Source organism: Cynoglossus semilaevis, chromosome Z (genome assembly GCF_000523025.1).
Source record: "Cynoglossus semilaevis isolate Cse_v1.0 chromosome Z, Cse_v1.0, whole genome shotgun sequence".
Lineage (NCBI taxonomy): Eukaryota > Metazoa > Chordata > Actinopteri > Pleuronectiformes > Cynoglossidae > Cynoglossus > Cynoglossus semilaevis.
The window spans coordinates 15,715,253-15,741,752 of NC_024328.1; the positions used below are offsets into that span (position 1 = coordinate 15,715,253).

The 26,500-nt window shown below is 38.5% G+C and overlaps 1 protein-coding gene across 2 annotated transcripts in view; it reads right to left on the reverse strand.

The window, feature by feature from the left end:
• Nucleotides 1-26,500, reverse strand: part of LOC103398125 (single-stranded DNA-binding protein 2) — a 51,609-nt gene that overhangs the window by 5,510 nt on the left and 19,599 nt on the right. For both annotated transcript variants that reach the window (XM_008336638.3, XM_025053157.1), the window contains exons 2-9: nt 20,997-21,069; nt 17,582-17,643; nt 17,240-17,324; nt 3,766-3,855; nt 2,243-2,302; nt 1,173-1,227; nt 863-933; nt 711-778 (exon numbers count right to left, since the gene is read on the reverse strand). In XM_008336638.3, coding sequence (XP_008334860.1) covers nt 711-778; nt 863-933; nt 1,173-1,227; nt 2,243-2,302; nt 3,766-3,855; nt 17,240-17,324; nt 17,582-17,643; nt 20,997-21,069 — 564 coding nt within the window. The remainder of the gene's footprint in view (nt 1-710; nt 779-862; nt 934-1,172; nt 1,228-2,242; nt 2,303-3,765; nt 3,856-17,239; nt 17,325-17,581; nt 17,644-20,996; nt 21,070-26,500) is intronic.

Here is a 26,500-nt window from a genome sequence, read left to right on the forward strand (position 1 = left end):
GTAGTTGAAGCTAGGTTGAGGCAGGAAGTGGAGATTTGTGAACAACAGTATGGTTTCATGCCTAGGAAGAGTACCACAGATGCAATATTTGCCTTGAGGATGCTGATGGAGAAGTACAGAGAAGGTCAGAAGGAGCTACATTGTGTATTTGTAGATTTAGAAAAGGAAGAAGAAGGGACAAAGCCGAAAGAAAAAGAAAGAAGAAGTTTTCCCTGGGTTCATGGCTTTGGAGGTGGGAAGTAGTTTCATAAAACAGTAAAAGTTCCCTGCAGCTCATTCTCCATGACAGTAAAGCCCAGGGGAATACCCCTCTGACAATGGTGCAGGAGACCTAGGTTCATATCCCAGCCTTCCAAGGCAGATGAGACACTGTGTAAGATATTCTATTATCTATGACATGGAAGAGTGTCAGTATTTTTTTCCTTTCTTCTACGTTTATTTCTTGTACACATTATTATTTGTCAGCTTTGATATCATATTGTACTGAAGTCTGTACGTCCAATTAGACTCAATGCATCACCATCGCATTTGTAACCTGGATTTACAGGTTTTTAGTTTCAGAATTGTGACTATGATTTTTTCTCCTTAAGGAGGTGGTGTACTCATTCCCGACTCATTTTTTGTCAATCAAGTTTCCAAGCTTAAAAGTTTTATATGTACCTATAAAAACATCTTGAGTGAATTACAGAATAACATTTTTGAACTCTTACATATTCATTCCAGGCATCCCAGGACCAACCAAGGCATTTAATGGGGGTCTCATTCCACTTCCATAATTCTATTAACCAAACAAAACAACACTATTGTTACTCCAATAACAGAAAGAAAAACAGACACATTTTCAGAAGATAAGGATCCACACCTGTGGCCCCAGTGGTACCATGCCTCTGGGTGGAGTCATACGCTGCATCGGTCCTCCCATATTTGGATGTCCTGAATTTATACAACCACCACGCAGCAAAAGATTTAGCAACATTTCCTGTTATACTATTAGATCTATTCATAAAGTGAATAGATCATATTTTATTTCAGTTTGCTTAAACTTGTAAGGCAGCATCAGAATATATTTAGAATCAAAACACAACCTTGTTACTGGGCAAAGCGTTTTTGCTATTTAAAATCATGTGCACTGCAGAAAATACCTTCAAGTCAAAACCAAAGGTAAACTGCACCTTGTTGTCTCGATGGATCCATTCCTGTGGGTAACATAGGCTGACTGCCAAGTCCCTGTGGAGAAAAACATTGGTATTATTATAGGGTACACAAGATTTATTTCATATTATTGATTTCAGAACTATCAACTCTAGAAAAATATTCTTGAATTCCTGCGGAAAAAAATAATTAGCTCAGAAAATTGGTCTGCTGTTTTATTTCTCATCTTCAATGTCACATAGCTCTGGCTCAAGTTTTCTGTTTGCAGTTCTTTCTGCTGCCAGGAGATGTCAGTGTGCCTGTTACCTGATTAGTTTAAAAAGTTCTGTTAGGCAACTGGACGTGAATTTTCTAAAAGAAGACGTTTCACCTTTAATCCAAGAGGCTTCTTCAGTTCTAACTGGTGGTGGGGAGTACAGAAGAGTCTGATGGGTCGTTGTGGTCCCCATCAGAACGGTTTCGGTCACCTGCCTCTTTGTTGTGTGAAACTGAGGAGAAATTTTTGGGTATTGTTCCTAAAAGTGCTTTGTATGTTGGTGATAGGTTGTGTCTGAGTCCACCTCCTCTGTTGAGTGGTGGTTTTTAAAGGTGGACAAAAATGGCTTCTTTTACCCCTCTCTCAAACCATCTGTCTTCTCTGGCCAAAATGTGTACATTGTTGTCCTCAAAGGAGTGTGTTTTGTCCTTGAGGTGTATGTGAACAGCTGAGTTCCGTCCTGAGGAGTTGGCCCTCCTGTGTTGGGCCATGCACCTGTGTAGTGGTTGTTTAGTCTCCCCAATGTACAGGTCCGTGTACTCCTCACTGCACTGAATAATACCATTCAGTGCAGTGAGGAGGACTATTAACGACTATTTACACTTTCACAGTTGACCCCTAGGCCCCACCTAACAGGGTGGAGCTGTAGTAGCTATATTCTTTCTCACCGAGAGTATATATTTGCTGTACTCCCCACCACCAGTTAGAAATGAAGAAGCCTCTTGGATTAGACATGAAACATCTTCTTTTAGAAAATTCACGTCCAGTTGCCTAACAGAACTTTTCAAACTTGACCATGGCCTGGATGACTGAGAATCTTCATAGACACGTTACCTGATTAGGTAACCTGAGAGGTGGTCTGGGTCCTCCAGGGTATCGAGGTGACATAAACGGCTGGGGGAGATGGGAAGAAAATGTAAATTCAATTGCGTTTTACATACACGTTTTTTTTTACAAATGTTTTTGGTTTATCCCATCTCAAGCATGTCTTTGGCTGAGTATCGGGATGCCAGTTTGAGTCACCATGAACCTAAGCCAGTTGATGTGAGAACCTCTGTTGTTCTGTGAGTTTGTTTTGTTACTCTCCGCCTGACACAGCGATGCTGTTGTGTCAACTGAACTGACACTGCTGTGTTGAGTGGGGTTATGTCTGCAGTGTCGGGGGAGCAATACCTCAACAAGCCACTAGGGAGCAATGGTCTGCTTATTTCAATCAGACTTCTCCAAAGCTGTACTAAGGAACGATAAAGAGAAGTTTTTATTTTATCTCTATTTTTTTTTTTTGAGAGTGGTACTACCACTCCTCCAGTCTCCATTATTACTACACCATTATTTTGTATTTCTCTACACCTGCATATGCAGATGTGGTGATAAAATGCTTCTTAGAAGCACAACACTTTTTTCTGAATGTGGACCTGACGGAGGCTTATGAAAGCTATTGATCTGCATGTCAGATGAGAGCGTCTGAGGCTCACTAATAATGACATTCAATCAAAACACAGCTGGCAGGGGATTTTGATCAAGAGCAAGGAATTGATTTATTGCCCCCTGTTATTTCTGTGTTGATTAATGTACAGGAGAACACTGACATAAACTGTTGCCTTAGGAAAATCAGTGTTTTAAGGAGAAGTCTGATATGTGTCTGTCTTTGTGTGTGGTGTTGGTGAAACGATCCTTGTGAGGACATTTTGGTAGAATGTTTTGTAGTTTGGACTATTTGTCCTTGTGGGGACATTTCTTTCAGGTCCCAGCTATGAAAGGATGTTAAGATTTAGTTTGTAGTTAGAATTAGAATTAGGGCAGGGTTGGGATTAGGGTAAATATTAAGATTATTATAGTTAAGGTTAGGATAAGAGGTTAGTGCAGGCGTGGAGAACTTTTTGACTTGCAGGGCACGGGGGGCCAGGTGAGGGGAAGATTCATGTGAACTAAGATATATGACATGCAAAAGTCAGACATAAAGTGAAAGTGAACTCCTTGTCATTGTGACACAGCTCACCACTGCACACAACCAAATGTGACCTCTGCTTTTAACCCATCACCAAAGTGAACAGTGGGCAGCTTTAAGGACCCAGGGAGCAGTGAGTGGGGACGGTGCCATGCTCAGAGCACCACAGTAAAGGCTAAATGTTAAATTGCTTTTACCCATTTTTACCCCATTTAATGGGGACACAACTTGGCGGGGCGGATTAAAAAGCCAAATGGACTGCATACAGCCCCCGGGCCATAGTTTGCCTATGCCTGGGTTAGTGGATGCAATATGACTATTTCAAGTACTCACAGCACATGAACACAAGATTCTCTCTCTCTCTCTCTCTGTGTGTTTGTGCAAGCATGTGTTTGTGAACTCTGTCTACCTGGAAGAATCCAGGTGGGACTGGTCCTACTGGCATGCCATCTCCTGGGGGAAGGTTCCCAAGAACAGGGCTGGGAGCTGCTGCAGCACTCTGAGAAACACATAGACACACACCAAAAATAACAGTGATTTCTGAAGTACATGTTCTTGTATGCTGTTCCTCACACCTGTGTGATCCCTGTTTTTTGTTTAGAAATATATTTTTATACTGACTCGGACTGAAGTGTATCATGATGTACAGGGCCATTTAGTGACAGACAGAGGATAAAACAGATGATAAAGATACAGGACTGATCAACTCAGTGTTTATGACTAGGCTTGTATAACGACTTCATGCTTCTTGAAATCATTGGTTTCATTAGCTTTATAGTCCAGTATAATACTCTTAACTAATCATTTTGTTGTCATTATTAACTTGTGGTATTGTCACTTCTAGTCCTGGCTGTGAAAGTTGACTGAGACTTGAGACTTAGTTGGTTCCACTAATGTGGACTTCAGAAGACAAGATTAAAGAAGTAATATGGCCTTAGTCTCCCCTTACAGGTTTGCATTGTAACAGTCACTCTGTATTGACCTACAGTAGAATAACTAAGCCGATGTTGAATGATTTGGTCCAGTTTTACTTGTTGACACTACTACTTAAACTCCAACACAAGGGTCATGTGTTGGACTGTACTCTAGTATTCAACAACACCAACAAATACGCTCTACTGAACCATGAAACACCAGCGTCAGAGAAAACAGACAAAAAACAATCCAAGGTTGTTCTCCAGCCTCTTCCTCTCTCAACTTTATACTTCCTGTGTCTGCAGATGCCCCGATGCCATGTTGGCTCAGGTTTATTTTTATACCTCGTGTTTCTTGTCGTGCTTGTCCCAGACGGGCGGCACTGGCACATGTCAGCAGCTCTGCCTCTGTCTGTTTCCTGTGCCATTCTGCTTTCCCGACTAACACTGAGTAACCTGCAAGTATCCTTTGCTTCCTTGTCCTCGTTAGAAAAACGACAACCCGTGTGGATCCGTATGCATAGCAATACGAATATGATGTACAAGCCTGTCTGTGACTGTGAAGATCTGTGTCAGTCTGTACCCACTCTCTCCCACTCACACAACACGTACAACTCTGCCTGTGAAGTTTCCACCAGCTGACTTTATAGGTCAAGGTTTAATCAGAGCTGAGATAAAGCAGGGTGACGACATTTTTGTCTCCTCCTCCGCTCCTCCACTGCCTTCTCATCCACCCTCACTCCTTCTCCTTCATATGTCTCAGCCACATACATATCTTGGAAACAGCTCCTTGTTGTAAACAGTCTGTGTTTTTCTCAGCATATGAATATGCAGATGGACACAGATGGAAACTGTAGCTCCAGGATTCCACGGTAAGAGACGGGATAGTAGTTTGTGCATGTTTGTGTGCAGTGCTTTGTGTGTTTGCCTGAGTGTACAGCATCTTGAACAACATCTCCTCCTCCTCACATTCTCTCCCTTTCCTTTTCAAAACCTGGACTATCCAGAATACCTTTACTCCATGGCAGCCCGCGGGTCAGCTGAGTTAGCCTTTATGGGCAGAAAGAGAGAGAGAGAGAGAGCAAGAGAGAGAGAGAGAGAGAGAGAGAGAGAGAGAGAGATATTATGCCAGGGCAAGAGTGTAGTGTGATGGGAGAAAGAGAAAAAGTAGGACAGATATCAAGAATGTATATGCCTTTGGGTGTGCACAGCTATGCACCACACAGTGTGAGTATGAATGATGAGAGAAAATATGAGCGTGGCATCCAACTAACTAAATAACTAACTAACTAACTAACTAACTAACTAACTAACTGTGTCTATACAATTTAAAGTGATTATAACAGAATACAATACATTTCCCAAAGTAAAGTCATTTGAAGTCACCCCCTGTTTCATTTTTTAATGATTTACAAAGTCTAATTATTCCAATTCTTGTGAATTTTTTTTACCCGTGGGCATAGACTGAGAAGGTGGCAGTAACACACAAGGACAAAGGCTGTAGAGCAGCAATGCTGCTAAAAACCCTAAATGAAAAAGCAAGGCAAAGAAGTTAGCATGACTGGTTTAGACTAGCTAGGTAGCACTTTTTTTTCATTTAGTACAAAACAATTTTATCATTTATTGATATATTCGTGATGTATTTGCAAAAATAGCACTGGAGTTATACAGCTTCAAATGAACTGTTTTAAAATTTAATTAAATGTTATCTTTTCTATCTTAGTTTTAATCTAATTAGGAAAACTCCTGACCGTAGGCTGTGCATAAACCCCAAGGCAAATCTTGTAAAAATGGGAAATAAAGTATAATAATTGATTTAACCCAATGTGCTTAATCTGAGTAAATCTCCTACAAAAACAACATTTATCACAATAACAGTGGTAATAGTAATAAGAGTAGTCAATATAAGACAGAAAAATGTGCTACATTCATGGTTTCCAAGACTTGGCCTGATGAAGTCATTTTAACCACGTTTATTGAATTTTCCTGTGATTATTACAAAGATAGGAAACCATGGTTATGTTTGTTATCATTACAACACTTTAATGTACTATTCAGTCTACATAGTTGCTGATACTGAAAACTGCGATAGCCACTCTCTGGAGCTTTGTAAATGTAAACATGGATAAACCAGTACAGTGCAGTTAAATTATATGAACCAAAGCAGTGTTGTATATATATGGATCTATATATTAGGGAATACTGTAAATATACTGTTAAAATAATCTGTAAAAATAATCAGAGGTCTAAGTGGCTTGAACCTATACAGTTAGTATGCTTCATGCTTCAAGTCATTTATTAAGTGCATGACAATTAAATTTCTTCAGTGTTGTGACAAAAAAAAAAGCATGCTCTGCAGTCCGAATCACATTCATTTTAAACTGTTAGCACAAAGAAATATCAGGAACGCTTGGATATTTAACCCTCAAATGTCTGGTACAGTAGGCTTTAAGTCCAAGGTAAATTCAAATTTAAATTTAAAAAATATATAATAATTATTATTATATATTTTTATTTTAATTCTTCATGATCTGCCATCACATCTTTCGCATTTACATCAAAAGTAGAATTTAGATTGTTTATCACAAACCTATCTAATAACGCCTAAAAATAGCTGTGTGTTGTAAGATTTTATTAAATAACATAATTCATGCTAAACTCTTTGGGATTATCTGTAATGAAATAAACAACATTATTTTAAATAAAAACACATCATGCAATACAGCATGAGGACAAATAAACCATCAAACCTAGCTCATTCCACCTCAATGCAGCTTAAGAAAAACTGTACCTTTAACCATTTAACTGTTTATGTTATGTTGTAAATGTGTTGGTAAAAAAAAAGTCAGTGAAAGAGCCGAGTTTGTCCTCAGAGCAACAACTGAATCTTCTGGCCAACCCATTGGCTGCATAAATTATAAATTATAGACGGTACAGTAGAACGGACAAACACAACAGGGACTACAGTACATCACAGCACAACATCACTGACTGTGCACCCAGTCCACTGACCTTCATCCAGACAAACCTGAGGTGGTTAAAACCGAGACAATTATAGTTAGACGCAGCTTAAACCAACGCAAAGAATAGTTTGGTTTTATTCATTTTAAATTCTGCATTTTCCATTTAAAGACTGCACCACCACATTTTACATACAAAACAACCAGAATAACAGAGGCAAAGCATCAACTAATTCTTTATCATGTTCTGCTGCTTCACCAGTTCATCAGTTCACCACTGGGTCACCCAGGGTCACCTACACAAAGAGCTATTCACAAGTAAACCAGTCAAATGATGCAGGTCTTTGGACTATGGGAGTCTGAGAAAAAATCCTTTGTAGCAGAAAATCCTGCTTACTATAGGAAAACCAAAAACTCCAGAAAGTGTAAAGCTTTGCAGATGACTGTTGTAGAGAGGAATCTATGTAATCACACACTGTATTAAACAGTGTGTATGATATAAATGTATTTATATCAAAGTGCAAATAATCCTATTTAAACCAGTTATAAACTTGGGCAGATGGGCTCTAAAGTTTTTCAAGTCAAGTCATCGAAAATGTTGCAGAAACTGCTGAAGAAGCAACAAACTCTTTAAACGTTGTTCAATTTCATCAAAGTTCACAACTTTGAAACCCAATCAGATTCAGTAGGCAGTGAATTCACACTACACTGATCCCATCAGAGTGAAGGCCTCAGTAATAGTTAATGAGATAAGGCACGGACGCTCTTAGCCACTGTGTGTCTGCTGATTGTGTCCTCTGCTAATGTTTGCAAATAATGTAGATGTGCATACACTCTGCTTATAGATGTGTGTGTGTGAGAGAGAGAGAGTGAAAAAGAGAGAAAGGGAGTCATTTTCATTCAGTTCTTCAGAGACTGCGACTCAGATAGTCGTGAATGGAATCTCAAAAGCCTGTGTCCATGTCCATGCCCCCCCCCCTCAATCTCTCCTGATATACCTCTCCTACTCCAGACCTGTACTGGCACCTGCCTTCATCTCCACTTTCAACTCTCACATTCACATTGCTTAATTTAAATATTTACACAATAGACCTCCTTATGTTCAATTATCAATTTCTCTTAACACTAAAATAATAATCTAACCAAACACATCTTGGCAACTAACTCCATACCATCATCTACATCAACATCAACCCTATGTTGTTGAATCTACGCAGTATTTCCTGAGTTGTTGTTTTCATTTTATCGTGTGTTTAAGTTTAGTATCGTTACCTTTATTTTCTTCTTCTTCTGAATATATTTCCTCATCATTTCAAAACTCCTTGTTATTAGGATGTGGATTAGTTTAGAATGCCACCGAAGGTCAAGGACCCAGACCTTTGGTGGCATTCTGCCTAAATTTATCACCTAGAATCTAGGTGATAAACCTGCAGCACGCTACTGCTATACACCATACATTGTGTATCATTGGCCATTACTGGGACCTCAGTAACCAATTTGGTTGATTTGCATGTAAATGTTGTTTAGACTGACAATCTAATCAACCACTCAATCCCTTGTTTCCTTGAATCCTCTTATACTAAAAGATTAAAAGTGTCAAGGTCAAGAATTATCAGAGCTGATCATAAATTAGACATTTAATATATATATAATATAATATAAACTAGCAACAATCACAAACTTCCATTTAATCTGAAAACCATTGTTTGATAATTGTTTTGTGAATGTAAAAATCAACTCATGACCCCTAAAGTTGTGAGTTTATTTATATCATGTTCTGCATTTGAGCTATGTGACGGTGGAGTTTAGAAATGTTAACACAATTTAAAAAGACATCCTGTAAACAAGGATCTCTAAATGTCAAACACCACACAGGAAACAACTCTATTCCTCCCTCCTTCCATCTTCCTTTCTCAGCAACTTCCATCCTCTAAAACACCATTAGTTCACTTCCTGTGAGCATCAAAACACACATGCACACACAGACACTTATATCTATGAGAGTGCACTCATTGACATAATGCATTCCCTCAGCTCCCAACCATTAGAAAAGGCTCAATACCAATATTTCAAGTATGATATTGCAGCTGGCATCGCAGCCTTGGATGACTGATACCATGATCAGTCCGATCCTGTCACTTTTACATCTCTGAAACTGACGCTGCTGAAAAGCCTTTGTGCCCATGCACTTTCATGTATGCTGACATTACAGTGTATTCACCTTTACAGTAGAGTCTTTTTGTCAGTATGATATATAAATATTTATTCTCTAATCAACATCTGAATCGTGCTGGCAAAAACTCTAAGAGAACTTTTATTTAGACTTTCACAGCCTCTCTCAGCCTTTATGGCCGGACAGGTCCAGGAGGTTTAGACCAATTACAAAAAGCAGTTTATCAGTGTAAATGTAATTATCACCGCTTAACGGCACTCAGGCGTTGAACAGAGATAAACATTTGGACACGAGTGAGTGAGTGAGGCAGAGATATAGAGATGAACAAAAAGTATGAAACAGGAAAGTAAGAAAAGAGTACTAAAGTACTAAGGTACTTTAATATCTTTACACACTGTAAACGTTAAACTTTTATTTTAGTTTTTTGAGACTTTCTGCTATTTTTTATGTCATTTCAGTAAGTTTACTTCCAATGGTTGGTTGAAGTGTCAAACAAATACAGTACATTGATAATATAAAATAATAATAATTAAGAAAACATTTTATATTTTATATATAAAAATGGGTAAAATAACCCAGCGAGGGACAGTGTGTCGCTGCCACTAAGTGTAGGAGAAGGCCTCCATTGAGATGATAGAAAGAGAGTGGAAAAATGGAACTTGGTTGAGCACTCCTAACTCTAAGTTTCCTCGTATCACGAGGAAAATCTTGCAAAAGTTGCTTACTCGTAACTTGAAAACATGTATTTCGGTTATCTCCTATCTTGAAGCCCCACTGTACATATAAATATAAGGGAATACAAATGTCAAATAATTACTCTTGTAAAAAAATGTAAATACCTTATTAATCTTTGACACCTGACTTCCTGTTCTCTGCATCTTCTACTCTGACTCCAACTATCTGCATGTACCTAAACTCCTGCACCTTCACCACCTCTGCTCCTTGTAACCTCACTATTTCACTGTTCTCCCTTTCGTTTACACACTTGTACTTTGTCTTGCTGCGGCTGACCTTCATTCCTCTTCTTTCTAGTGCAAACCTCCACCTCTCTAGATTCTCTTCTAGCTGCTGCCTACTCTCACTACAGATCACAATGTCATCTGCAAACAACATAGTCCATGGGGACTCCTGTCTGACCTCATCTGTCAATCTGTCCATCACCAAAGCAAACAAGAAAAAAAAAAAACATTACAACAATGTATTTACAAAATAATAATAAATAAAATATAAAAAACATTAATAATAATAGATAATAAACCTTAATCGTATAAAACATTACAACAATTAATTATATATACAGTATATATACACATATACTGCATATATAATTAATAATATAAAAACATGTAACAAACATACAACAATGTATTTACAAAATAATGATTGAAAGTCCTTTTTCTTTCTTTTTTTCTTTCTTTTTTTCATTCTTTTGAGTCTGTTAGGTGAGAAGGAAGGGCTGAACAAGACCCCCCTCTCTTACTGTATGACAATAAATAACAGCATAAACAGGTGTTTGACCTCTGGAACTGTCCAAAAAGTATGGCTGCTGTAAATCTCTGTGAACATAGTCACAGTTATACATTATGGCAGCACCACATGCATTATTGATCACATCTCTTATCTCAAGTCTTCTAAATAACACTTTTGGTTTATGACTAAATTGTTGCTAAATAAGTCTAAATTAATAATATTCTCCTAATGTTTCTGGTCCTGCTGCGCTTCCACTAAAAGAACGCAAAAGACAAGAGACAGCCAGGAGTTAGGAGCTTATAGGTGTCTACAACAGCAGAAATACAGAGGGTTAGTTGGGGTCAAAGAGATAATGTGCCAGTTTGATTGTGTCAGCCTTTTCTCTCTGCCCTCCTGCTCTCTGTACGTACTTCAGCTTCTACTTTTGCAGTTCAATCTTTGGATCATTTATTATAATCCATCTCACACCTAACCTGTGAAGCTGCTGCTGTATTAAACTGGAAAAGTGGTTCTTTAACTTTTCTTTTGAATGAGAACAAAGACAAGGATCAGTAGTATCACAGTATCTGAAAGCCTGGATTTAAATGCAGTATGCAGTAAGTATCAAAGATTGGCACAAATCAGTTTTCTGTAAAGTCAAGTTCTTTTCTTTATAAGCAATTATTGTTAAATAGATAAATAAATAATAAATAATATTGAAAGGAGAGTTCAATTCTAGAAAGCATCAGGCAAATTTATTTCAGAAGAACGGATCTGCAACACTTTGCTAATATAATGTCATTGACAGGTAATTACAGAGCACCACCATGTGCTTCAATATGTTGTTGGAAAAAAAACATATTGTTTAGGAAATACAGGCAGTACAACAATATCTGTAGTTACTATTAGGGATGTAAATCCCATTTTCATTATATGTGTATGGATTGAAAATGTTTAATATACTTTTTAATCATTGACTCTTGAGTGACTATCTTTGAAATGATAATCAGAGGTCCTTGTAATATTGTGTGTGTAACTTTGATTGTCACTGCAACTGCCACACTATCATTACGGTTGGTCCAGATAAGAGGTTTATTCCATCCTCGCCTCGAAACTGGGTTTTGCACCACAACCATGACAAGCTTGAGACAAAGATGAACAACAACAGGTGCATCAATAACCTCTGTACATCTGACCATAGATCAGCCGTGGCTCCTCCATTAACCCCTGCTGTTGCCCCCTCGACTGGGATGATTTGTCGACCACATCTATGTTTGTCGAACATAAATCACAACAGTGTGTTTTGACCCAAATCTCCTGTCACCGTGTTTGGTGCCAAAAAGCAGTACTCAACCAGGGGATGATGGATTGAGTATTCCTGAGGTAAAACTTTGTCTCTTCTTCTGAAAAACTATCTACAGACACCACTGTGATGCTGTCTGTCTTGAGAACCTTTTTTTCTAACAGCATTTTATTTAGAAACCTGTCAACAAGTCATCAAATGCAGGTTAACATACTTCCTGTTACATCTGGACAAATATAATTATGTCATCTCAGTTAACGTGTTTCAGTTGACACTTCTCTGGAATTGATACGCCCCCACCTGCCTAATGATGGTCTAGTGAGGAGTTTTGTCCACCATGTAGCTCTGTCAGGGCTTGTTCTCACTCTCTCCCTCTTTGGTTCTGCTGTGCCCTGAGTTAAACTCTCTCCAAATGCCCTTCTCTCTGCTCCGAGGCTTGATTTACAGCTAGGTAGCTAGGTATGAATATGCTCAGATCACAGAAACACACTGCCTTGGCATGTCCAAACATGCATGTGACATGACTCAGCAAGAACATGACACATGCACACAAGCACACATCATTCCTAGGAGATCATAGGGATGAAAGCAGCAGGAAAGTGAAATAGAAAGAAAATGCTAAAGAGACACAAAGAGGAACAAACAGGAGGGGCAGTACTGATAGAAACCAGGGCAAATAAGGATGAATATGATGATGGATCAATATGTAACAGTCAAACACTTCCATCTTTGTTCAACGTGAGTAAACTTTATACTCTACTATGATATAATATAACATATTTTATTATATTATATAGGCAGTGGTGGCTTAGTGGTTAAGGAAGCTGACTTGGGTCCAAAAGGCTTCAGGTTCGAGTCCACTAGCTGCCAAGTTACCACTGAGGTGCTCTGAGCATGGCACTGTCCCCACACACTGCTCCTTGGCTCCCTCAAAGCTGCCTACTGTTCACTTTGGTGATGGGTTAAAAGCAGAGGTCACATTTGGTTGTGTGCAGTGGTGAGCTGTGTCACAATTACAAGTATTTTTTTTTTTTGAGCTGACAATCAGTTCTTTTCTGCCGTCATCCCACTTTCACTCATTGCCATGGCAATGATGTTACAGTAGTCACCTCCACACCCCCCTCCTCCTTAATGGCACTGCTGCTGCTGACGAAACATGGGGAACAGAGAGCTCTGTTTCCCTGGAAACAGACTGGGGGTCTCCCCACCCCAATCCTGGGAGCCAGCAGAGTCTCTGTTTTCCAGGTTGTCTCTGAATCCTATCTGGTCTTCAGTTCTGTGTTAACACTGAACTACATTGGACTACATTGGTTCATAGGTTTTTTGGCACTAGATGATTTCCCTTTTGTTTTATATTTATTTGTAAAAAATCTTGAGCCTTTGAATTTTGGGATAAGAGTATGAGTTTTATATATGCAAAATTGTGTTTGTTATATTTCATTGTCCACAAATACAAGACAAAAGGTCAACCTTTGTTGCTGCTGTGTCAATATAAATGTCAAATTATATATATTTTAATAAATATAGACTTTGGAAGGTCGTGGACTGCAGTCTGCGTGCCACTGTTTTCTTAAGAAAAACCTTCTAAATTAACTACAGGCTCACAGCACACAGTACAGATGACCTGGAAGCATGTCAGTATAGTGCAGTATATAGAAAACCCATCCCAATACTTACAACACAATTGTGTCCTTCTACCTTTACCAATGTGTGCATGTCTCTTAGCATGTACAGGAGTTCGCAGTATTTAGAAGTGTAGCTTCTAAAAGCTTTAATTGTCCTTGTATAACTGTGAGTTACACAGGTCCAAGCTATTGAACATAATAATACAAAACATAATAATTTATGTTTTCCTAGAGGTCGCTATTGTACATTAATAGGAAGCAACATAAAAGTAATTAAACAATTAAAACAAACATGCTGGTGTGCAGAAACAGTAATACTACTGTGTGGTATTAGAGTCATTTCTGGCAGCAGTACACTAGCACGTGTGGTACTTTTATCAGTAGATGGTTGCTCTGCCTCTCGATCTTTTCTGCCCCTCTAATTGTCATGTGCCTTACATCTCCTCACTGATGCCACACGGTGATACCAGACTATCTCTGTTACAGTACGGACAGAGTACACTCCTGTAACAATGCTCCTGTAACTTGGTTAGTGAGTTTCACGTTAACCAAGTGGTGGTAACTCTTAACAATGTATGCATTGTCAATATTCAATGTACTTTATTTATACTGTATGCTATACAGATACGTTTAATATATTTTAGTAAATATCTGTTTTCAAATTTTTAAATAACAATTCTCTTTATTCATTTATTAAACATGTAGCTAACCTGTGGCTAAGTTCAATATTTTACTGTAAGAAAACACACATACACAGTATCCATTCCCCAGTTAGTGTACCACATATATGCTTTATATCTGTATCACACTTTGAATTTATTTTAACTTAAAGGAAAGCTCCTTTTCTGATTTTGTATGATCTAATAGTATCCAACAGTAAATCAGACATGACTCTAACATTGCATCTGTTACTGTTTACTTTACATATTTTTGACCACATCATGTGGATGTCCTTCAGCTACATTTTCTCAGAGTTGCACATACACAATAAAACTAGTCACCTTCACTCCCAGGGGACTGTGGTGTTTTTTTAAGCAAACATCTTTCTTCAGTTTAAACATTATTATCAGCAGACTGCACAGCACAGCCAGTACAACTGTCAGACTGTGATGATGTCACAATCTCAAGAGTCACTGCAGTGTTTTGCATCACTTACCCAGAAGTAGTTGTACTCTGTCTCTGCCCCTATACATCTTCACAATCACCTCTGCAGAATTCACTGACTTGAACTAAAACAGTGTTTATCAATACTTGTGATGCTCCACAATGACACATTGCATAATCACTTAACAGTGAACTTCAGGGGAGGCATAATGTTACTAGTTAACAGTAGCACACCTTATTTATAAGTTTCATGTTGATTTAATTTTTGTTTCTGTGTTTTATTTCGTCAAATACCAGACATTAACAGAAACTTTTTTCCTGTGAGATTTTACACCAATATAAATATATTTTATATTGATTGTGAATAACTCTTAGAGGAACTATTTTCAGCTTTAAGCTGTATTTATTCATATTAAGGACTTTACTAACTTAACAGCAAAGGGCAAAGCCAGTCTCTGACCTTAATTTATGTACAGGTCATCACCTTCACAAAACTTCCCAAGGGCACGGACAGAAAAAGTCTGGAATAATTAGCCTGATTTGAAGTCTTCCTTTAATGGTAGAACCAACGATGCAATTTCCGGGTCAAGCATAAGAGTTTAAAAATAACTTCATTTTATGACTTCATGGCCTCTCACAAATGGAGACTGCTTGTTCAGTACCCAGAACACAATTTACAAAGCACTTAACAGAACTGTAAACGGCCTTTCTGATGCCTGAAAAGCATGGAGGGAAATCAATAGCCCTGCATCTCACTTTGTTCATCAGTCTTTTGTTTCTTTCCATTTTAACTTTAGATTGTTGCAACAATGCAATTGGATGGCCCTCCAATCCAACCCACCCCCAACATGGAGAATACAGCTACTTGAAGTGGTATTTACAGTTGTTATTGTGATGCCTGTCACGTAAAAAGACTTGTCACAACCTATCAATTATCAGAGGCAAGAAAAAAAGCAAAATTGATGTGGATGAACTTCTACGTGTCCTCTGCTTTAATTAGGACTTCACTGTGTAATTAGCTATGTGAAAATAATTACCATCAAACCGTCTGATTAAAATCTCTGTTGGTCTCAAAGTCAGGAGACTCAAAGAGAGACGCCGGCGTCAGATAAAAGGTGTGTGAAGTTTTCCAACCAAGCCCACCACAGTTGTCTGTGATTTTGGCTTTAATTCAGTGGCAGACTTGTAGGTAGCACCTCTGATTGGTTCTGAGAAGCTACGCAGCAATTCAACAGTTGATTGAAAATGGCCTTGGTCTAATTAAAATTGATCTAATTAGAATTCTCTGATTACATCTTGACAGGAAATGTATGGATATGATGTTTCCCTTGGCCTCTTTCAACGTTGTTACCATATCTTCCTAATGATTTCGGAGGTAAATTGATTCTGAGCAGATGAGGTAAAACAATGGAAGACGAGGTGCCAGGTTCATTTACTCCTCCCTTTATTTTGACAACTTCCTCTTTTGTTCTTTTTTTCCACTCCCATTCCTGTCTTTCTCTGGCCTGAGGTCATGATGCCCTCCAGCTCCTTCCCTCAGAGTCGGGATGACATCATACCCATAACTCGCTTCGTTCTCATAGCGCCTATTCATCAATGTAATCACCATCGCAGGCTTTAGCAACATCACCTGTGCACACACACGCACACACACATATTTGTGGTAAGATGATAAAAGCAAGGAGAGGCATCATCGGCTTTGCAGCAGTGCAAGTTCAAAGCACAGATCGAGGGAAATGCAGAGAGACCGGGGGAGGGAGGGATCCTGCTGGGGTAGGCAGAAACCCCTGACCTGTGCACTTCACACCATACATCTTCATAAACTACAGTACGGACAAATCTGATGAGTCAGACCTTAGGCTTCAGAGGGAAAACTACAATAAAACAAGCATAAGAAGAAAGAACACACCACATCCACCCTCACACCGCCTTCTCCATCTTTACTCCTCCTCTTCCCTTTCACAGGGATTCACATTTTTTCTCTCTTAGTCACTAGTTAATCCAAAACCTCCTGAGCTCCAGTGCTGCTCATTGTACTCAGTTACTGGAGTATAAAAGTACAACAAACAGGAGCAAGGAGTACACAAGTTCTGATATTTGGCAGATTGTAGAATTGGCTAATACAACAAATATTGGAGATCCAGAGTCATCTGGTGCAACATGCCTTCATAATTGTGGTAAGGCAAATAAGTAAAGAGTAAATTTGTACCTTAAAGAACCTGATCTACTTTAAAGAAGTTCTACAAGGCCCTGTGATGGATGGATGAATGGATGGATGGACGGACAGACAGACAGACAGACAGACAGACAGATAGATAGATAGATAAGAAGTGTATACTGGTATCCAAAACTCACATAGTCATGGAATGCCTTGGCCTCACTGGAGTGCTCACATGTGTCTCTTCTCTCTGGAGCTGCACAATACAAGTCCCAGAACACACTGCAACAACACAGATAACACAGGGTGTGAATAACACTTAAGGAATCCAGCATTACCGCAAAATAGTATGATTTTATTATCACTACTGCAATGAATAATTTCAGATGTTCCAATTTGTAAACGGCATGCCAACGACAGGCTTTGGGGAGCAATTAAGGAAAACAACAAGAAGGGGAACCAGCAAGATGCTTTTTTTTCTTTCAATAAAGTCAGAAAAATTACAACAAGGAGTCATTAGCCGATACAATTACACTCACCACCACCATGAATGGAGGAACCCTGGAGGTTCTCCTAGTGTGATGTTCTTCTCCCATCGGATCTACGGAGAGACAGACAAAGAAGCTTTAAACTATTAATGATTAAGTATTGAAACGTATCCAACGTCTGAACAACAGACCTAACAGGATCAAAGGGCCTGTGAAGCACTCCTTTAACACCCACCATCATCATTATTATAATATGATTCTATGTCATGTTCTTGTAAGTGGATAAGTGAGTCTTCATCATGTTCTTGAAAGCTCTTCTGTTCAACACTGTTAAACAGGACAAATCTATATTAAAGGGTGACTGTGTTTTCCTTTGAGAAAACACTGAGATTAAACCCCATTCACTGCATTTTTTGTCCCTAAACTATCACATTTAAGAAGATTTGTAAAAGTATCTGTGATGGATTTCAGAGAGTAAACTTTGGTGTTAGGTTATATAATTAATTTTATTCACAAATTACCTTATTATCATGAAGTTGTCTCAAGGAAGTGATGTCATGACAGTCAGTGACATTTATGAGTCTGAAAGTTTTGTACAGAAGTTTTCTTGTTTTTTTTCTATTGCAACTGATCATTAAAATTTGATTTCCTTTTCCTGTTATATTACTTCTCAATGTTTTGCAAGTTGCTTGTTACAATATTATACCTCAGAAGTATTATTAAAAAAGACAATTATTTTTTATTACTATGTTTTTTTCTCTCACTGTAATGATTTACTTAACAATCAAACTGTCTCAGCTGGTCAACTGGCAGCCTGAGAAAGCACTAAAAACAACAGGAAACTCTGAAATGTGGCACTCAATCAGACCGTCCTGACCTCAGCTCGACATCGGACGTGGTGACTCTTAGAAGGAATGTCTCACTTTGATGTTTTTTGGAGGGAACAGAGACTCAGGAACTGCCCTCGCTTTGTTTGTCCAACATTCTGACTTTCTCACTTCCTGTAAAGCTTTCAGTGAAACTGAATCATTCTCAGATGGGTTGCTGGCAATTCCCACATGCAGCAGACAGCTTAGGACAGATTTACCCCTTCTGATTGTTTAAATGTCAAAAAAGTCTACAGAATATCTCAGTTTACATCTGATTGGTTCTCACTGGGCTGAAAACAAGACTTCACTCAGACGGTTCAGTTGAGGACACTTCAGTGTCATCTTTTATCCTGCTGTATCTGGTAAAAAAAAACATCAGTGACTACCCGCATATCCTGATGCCTGGTGTTCTGTGAGTTTCATTCATTCACCTTCACTACACTACAGTCAGATGCCTTCAGCATGATTACAGGCAGATGTCAGGGGCTTTCTTTCATCACAGATCAGACGTGAAGTATTTTCTTCATAGTGTATTTCCAAATAGGTGTATCCTTGTTATTATGGGCTGTCCTGTGAGTCCTGTTTAAGACAGTGTAAGTAAACAATACTAAATAATTAATAAATTAACCTGTTTCTAGTCCACATTGTTAGGTGTTTATCTTTGAATGTCACTATTACTCTGCCTGAGTTTTGGCCACTTTAGATCAATTTCTCTGTACTTACGCTGACTTGAAACTATAAATCAGGATTTTTTTCCAGCAATAATTTCATATTGGCGATAAGATTAAGGACTTTTAATTATTGCACTCATATATGACAAAAACAACATAGCTTAATATCCTGCCGACAACGTCAGTTAGATGTGTTGTCATCAAATTACAGAACCTCAATGCATGTTAAAGTGAAAGAACAATGTGAACTTCGACTGAGAGTACAAGCAGACGTGACAGCTTTTTAACCCTGTGTGCATAGTGCAACTCAATTTAACCCCAGACATTGTTCCCTCATTGTATTAAAACGAAAACTGATGTCTTTGAATGATGAATGTCATCAAATTTTGATTACCGACGTATGCAGTGTAAATAATTTTTTATATACACAATGAAATAGAAAAGACAAAACACTGCTTCAAAACACAGGAAATAACTGACTTTTTTTTCCTCTGTGCTTTTTTTGAGCAGCAGCTGCACATGAAGTCTGAGAGACAGAGCGAGCAAGAGAGATGAGAGAAAAAGAAAGGTCATGGTTCTCTTATTAGAGGTGATGAAAAAGAGAATCTGTGTTCCAGTATTATGTATCATTATTACAGTGATGTTTTTAAAATACCTAAAAGCAGAAAATGCTGTGACGCACCCAATGACCCATTAATGATGTAATATTTAGAACAAACACTGTGAATAAAACACATGTTTGCTTTGGTGCCCTGTGTCAACTGTCTCTGAAGTTAATAATTATAAATGCATTTCAATCAAATGTGATTCTAGAGTTCCCTGGTGTTCTAGGAAAGGGGAGGGGTATTCATTACTGATTCATATATCACTAACTACTGAAGATGTATCCCTGAGGTGAAAGTTGTTTTATTTTCAGTGTTACGTTGTCACTTCCTCACTTCTCCTTCCCCCCAGAGCCATCTGTGATTTGGTATCAATATTTTAGTTTTTGGGTCTGATGTGTGACTCATCTTGATGGGCCCTTGTTTCCTGAGCCTGAGGTTAGGCTGTAAACAGATGTGCATGATTAAAAAGTGGAAAACAGGCCTTTAAAGGCTTCATTATGGTGCAGCGTTCATTCACTGAGTACGTGCCTGTGTCTGCATTTGTGTATTATGCACCAGCAGCTCTGTTTATACTTGTTGCACTCTTAGCTTTTGCATTCCCACACTTGAACATGACACCATCGGCTCTTTTCATCTTTCGCATCTGCGGAAGAGAGCGCATGTAATAAATAAAAGAGACAGGAGAGAGAGGAAGGGATGAGAGAGAGGGAGAGAGAGAGAGAGAGAGGGGGGGGATAGGGGTGAGGGGGAGGGGATAAACTGAGGTGTGTGTCTTGGTGTGTTGCACAACTACACACGAAGTCTAAGAATTGATGCCAGCTGATGATGTAACCTCTTCCATCCCCCTCTCTTTGTTCTCCTCTCCTGGCCAGTGTACAACATGCCTCTTAGCCACTGTCTTTACCACTCTGCATTAGCCACTCTGCATTATAATTTACCGTCATTTAATGAGAATCAACTAACCTCGTTTTCACCCTCTCACCTTTTTACCTCTACAGAGACTAGACCATGTCTCGTGGATAGCAGTAAAGTAGATGGACAGAGGAAAGAGATCACAGAGAGAGAATGTCAAAAAAAGATGAGAAAAAACTGGAGGAAATTACCACAGACTGAGTCGATCAGTACAGACAGTGCCCACCACAGACTTCAGCTCCAGGCTGATCACAGAAACTCTCAAAAAATGCAATGCAAATTTGAAAAGCTGAAGTAAATCTGAGAAACGTCTTATCTTAGTGCTGTATGGCCACAATAACAAACTGTTAGGACCCCTAATGTGTGGACCCATACAGTACAGTACAAGGCATGATACTATAGTACTTACCTCTGACAAGAAGGTCTGTGCTGACTTCTGCGCTCCTACATGCAGCAGGTATTCGTAAACATACAGCGCTAACCTTCAGGGAAACAAAAAGACAAAAAAATGTTTTCCTTAGATTGTAATTATATGTTCAGTCCAGCAAAAACAGAGAAGGGATTCGTGTTTGGGACAAGAGATTCACTGGAAATATACAAAATGACAGGGATGCAAACCTGTAAATGTTTGTTGTCTATTCCTATCCCAGATAGTTCAAAAATATACTGCTGTGGCACAATACTCCCCATCTCAGTCAATATTTAATATAAATCCATCTGTAAAAGGTTTTTACCCAAAGGTTTAACTGGAAACAAAAGATAAAGAAAAAGAAAAACAGCGGTGACATGGAGCAGTGTGTGAGGGCAATGCAGTGTGTTACGACTCTCATGTGGAACAGGAGGTCACACACCAGGTCACAAACACCAGTCAGAAGTACAACATAGGGCAACATCCTTTCAAAGCAGAGGTCTTAAAGTAGCAGCAGCAGTAGTAGCAGCAGATCACCTGTGCTCCAGCACTGATACTGTTGTGGTTGTCAAGAAAACCAGAACAAGCAGCATCTACTCTGCCTTGATTGGCTACCTCTGGCAGGTTGCTCTGGCAGACCAATGGCAGCGATCCTAGGAAAATGTTTTTAACTGTGTATTTCTTGATACAAATGAGATGGCTGCATAACTAGGGGCAAATAATCACTGGCAAAGAAAGATTTTCCATACCACTGTAAAAAAAAAAAAGACTAGAAAGTTATACCAGGCTGTGGCAACATAGATTAAGGGGTTGTATTTCAATACATGTTAAAGTAATTTTACATTTTTAAATGGGGCAACTATGTTGTTGGATTTAACATCAAGAAATAACTGTGTAATACAAAAAACAGCCCTCAACAAGGATGGAGGTTTATGCTTTAAGCTTTATATTTTTTTATGTTTATTTAGTTTAACAACTTTCCACTAATCTTTGTGTACTATTTTAGATCAATTAGCGACTGATCAATTACAGCCATTTTCAACTCATCGCTGTCTATTTTAAAGCCTAGAGTCTGAGGGTTTCTACTCAGAAGCATCACTGTGTCGATAAACAGACTCTTTGGGCAGGGACTAAAAATGTAGGACACATTTCTGACTGATTCATTTTTTAACCCACAATAGAATCTAGGAATTTATAAAACGCTCATTTTATTTGCACAAAACTCAAGGTGACAAATAACTTGTGTTCTTCCATAAAGACACTAAAGAAACACCACCGTCACCATCACTATTAAATATGAAAAAGCAGCAAAAACAACATGTGTGTAGTCTGATCTAATCAAAGCCTGACACAGCATAAGATTCCTCCAGGAGCGGGATTCATCCTTGTATGTGTGTGTATGTATGTGTGTGTGTGAGAGAGTATGTGTCGATGATTGTGTATCATCAGGCGTGAAAGATGGTCACAATGGGACGGCATCTGTCCTAGAACCCCTGCTGGACGGTGCTGCTTGACCGCAGCAGTCCGTCCAGACTCCTCATTCAACAAGGTAAAAATATATTCCCCAGACAGCCCTGTCTGCCTGTCTGAAGATGATAGACTGCCCACCTTTCTGTATGCTGCACACAGGTACACTGCCCACCTCCATCCCTACACCCCCGCCAATCTTCTCCCCTGTGTTTCTGTCCTTCTTCTACAGCACTTTTTATCCTCACCCCCCTTCCCCGTCTTGCCTGTGGTGCTTTCTTGTTGCTCTCTTTGGTAAGACTCCATTTTTTGTTTAATAATAAAGGGATAAAAGGGAGAGACTCTGCTTTATCCTTCCTTCCCTCTCTCTATCTCTCTTTCTGATGTACCCCCTCCCTCCCTCTTCTCTCCCTCTGTTTCAATGTGCGGATATTAACATGCAGGTAATGTTTGACCTGAATGATAAAGACCGAATGTTTCATAGAAGCAATGTTAATGGAACAAAGAGAGGTTTGACAAAACTACCGACACCTTGACAACTCCACATAAATAAAAGATATGCTCCTTTTTCCCTCCTTACAAAGCCAAACATTTCCAGGAGCAAACCTGTTGAGTGTTCTCCTGTGAGCGCATGTTTAAGGGGCAGCCACATCAGTATAGAATTTACATACACATATTTTGTGATATTTGTATAATACATTTGTGGCTACCTTTGTGTGCCACAAGTGCACTGTTTTTGATGAAATAAATATAGCAGTGCTTTGTCTCAGAATTCATTAAACAAAACAACCCCAGCTGTTGAATAACTGCCTTTCAGATAGGAGCATTTGACCTGTGGTTTATTATGCAGATACTTTGCAATGTAAACTCTGACCCAGATGTACAGAGAGGGTCAACAGCAATGAAGAGGCTGAGGTACTGAAGCAGGTGAGTGAGAACAGCTATGGAGGATTTAAAAAGAGAAAGGTAGGAAAGAGGCTAAAAAAGAGGAGAGAAGGCTAAAGCAAGAATTGTGGGAAAATCAACATTGTCTTTAATCATTCTGTTACAATGGGCCATCGACATGGCAGGAAGTAGGCAAGACCCAAATGCAGGTCTGGTGCAGGTAGTTTATTTGAAGGTTCAAAATTCCAAAAACCTGGACTGAAGCATAGAACACGAGCTGAGAACACGAACAGAGTTGAGCACAGCAACAGACTTGCTCAGGAACAAACTAGGAACAGCTACAACAAAAAGCTCGACACAACGCTGGCACGAACGATACAGTACTTACTTAATGATCCCACAAGGCCAGAGTGAGGGAGACAGGTATATATACAGGGAGTACCAGGTGACATAGGTGAGGCTAAATGCAGATGAGTGTGATAACAGATTACCCCACACAGATTACCCCAGACCTGACACATTCTTCAACACAACACCCTAAATGTGCTGATGACTGCACACTAAGACACATTTATCCAATGACCCCCCCACCTTATGTCTCTTTTTATTGAACACACATCAGCAGAATGCCATCAAAACATCTCTAACCCTAACCCAGCCAAAAAAAAAAAAATACTAATAGAAAAGAATAAAATATGAAACTGTGGTAAACCTCTGTGATCAGTGCATTGGAAAGCCAAGATATTACGGTTTACCAATTACATTTAAAAATGCTGTTTGGTATTTCAACCATTTTAATTATAAAAACGATTATATTACAATAAAATAGTTCTAGCCACGAAACAAGATTTTAAGATTTTTCAAGGTCCTCCTTAGTTTCCCCATTAACTAAGGGTCTGATAGTTTCTAATATTGAAAAAAAGAGGACATTTTAGGATTGTAAGGGGGAAAAATATCACTGTTTCATAAAAACCAGGCTGCAAAACGTGCTTAAAGTAATACAGTTTCACTGTCTTTTTAACTGTGATTGATGAAGATTTAACTTTCATAACAAACTTCATATTTAACTTTTAAAGGCATTGAAAAGTGGGTTTGCACATGAGAAACGGCAGAGATGGATGATTATTGAACTGGGCACTGGTTAAGTTTAAAAGTTAAGTAGAAGTAAAGGCACTACAGTGAAAGTACCACAAACACTCATGCCCTTACGTGGACTGCCGCTTTATTAAATCTCTGCTTGAGATGTGTTGCATTTGCAATCTGCACATTTGTTGGATCACTTAATAGCTGTTTGGTGTTTGTCCTTGATGTCTGACACAGCCATAAATCCAGGTCTTTTTTTGTTCCACACCTGTCTACCCAGGTAATTTGTGTTGTAAATAAGAGCCACTTTACATTAATCATGGCTGCAAGCAGCATGATTGAAGAGATCAGGTGCCTCCCATTTTGCTTCTTCTCCTTCTGCACTCAGTTGTGTGCGTGTTCATGTGTATGTGGGAGACAGAGGCAGGGAACTTTATGGCAAATGTCTGACCTTTTCCTCCTTCGAATTCAAGTTCTTTTTTCTCTTTCTGTGGCTGAAGATTAATTAAAGTCACATTCCGAGCTGGTATTACCCTGCTGCAGATCTACACAGGAGCAGACAACCAGCAAGATCTAACAGTCAGACACAGAGCTAAGCCTAATGAAGGCAGCACAGAGTGGGCAGAAACAGTGACCAGCCCAATTGGCTGCCTTGATACAGAGTCGTACTGACATGTAGTTGTTTGAACAAGATCAGCATTTAGCAGAGACCAGTAGATCACTTCTAATCAATTTACCGGCACGGCGATCAAAGTCTGGCACAGCTTCAAGTCACACAAACAGACAATGGCCACACAGTGATTGGATTTGCCTGTGATAGATTAACTCCACATTATTTCACCCTTGTTAAATATGAAATGGAAAAGTGATTACGATTCTAATCTGAACGGCTAGAGATTTAATTTACCAGATCTGCTGCTGTACTGTGACTCAAACCTGACTCCACCCCCGAAAAAAAAAATTAAAATATTTACCTGACATTCTAATTAATAATGCATAATTTGAGAACCTCACACCAGGACTGCCTTCAAATAAATATCAATTAAATTTCAATTAATTAATTAGAGAGAAAAAATGCTTTGGTACACACAGGTAACACTAATGCTTAGTGCATGGATAACAGCAGGGCAAACTACATGCAAAAATAAAAATAAAAAAATAAATAAGGAAATGTCACTAATGTTAGCGACATCAATTCTGTGTGTTGTCAGCAACACCTAATTTGCAGTTTGAGTTTGCACTGATCTGTCCATGTAGTGAACAGGTGAAAAAATAAATACAACATTTTGTTGTTTACATTTACATGGATGTCTAGTCACTGATTCTCTCATCAGCTAAAATTATATGAATCTAAAAATTTAGCCTATTGTTTTCACTATTACTAGTTTAAAAAATTAATTCCAATCATGAAAAATGCTTTTCAAAGTTCATAAAGTTTAATAAAAGTTTAATAATTAAATTTACATACTACAACTAGACATAAAAACTATTACTATTGTGGGAAAACATACTGTATTATGGACACTACTGTGCAAAAGTCTTAGTCTACTGTTGGATTAGTTAGTATTAATCTAATCTAAATGTTTCTAAATTATTCTTACTTGTGCAGCCAGACAATACAAAACAAAATTTGTCTCAGCATATTTTATTATTTCTACATAAAACACACTCACAAATCAAAGAGAAAAGAAAACCTTCAGAAAAAAGGAAATATGCAAAAATGGAAAATCTTCTGAAAACAATAGTACTATACAGGAGAATGTGAATGAATGAATGAATGAATGAATGAATGAATGAATGAATGAATGAATGAATGAATGTAAAAATACAAATTGATGTGATTATTTAATGAAGCTTTACTTACATTCAAACAATAGCAGGCGCTCTTGAAACCTAGTTCAGTTAATCAAAGACTTTCTCCACTGTTTCATGTCAGGTTAAGTCAAGATAACAGATCTACATCTCACAGCCATCTTTCTCATCTAAACAAGATTATATGGTTTATAATTCTTTTTTAAATTAACATGAAAATTCATGAGATTGAAAAGAAGTGATTACAGGCAGTAAAG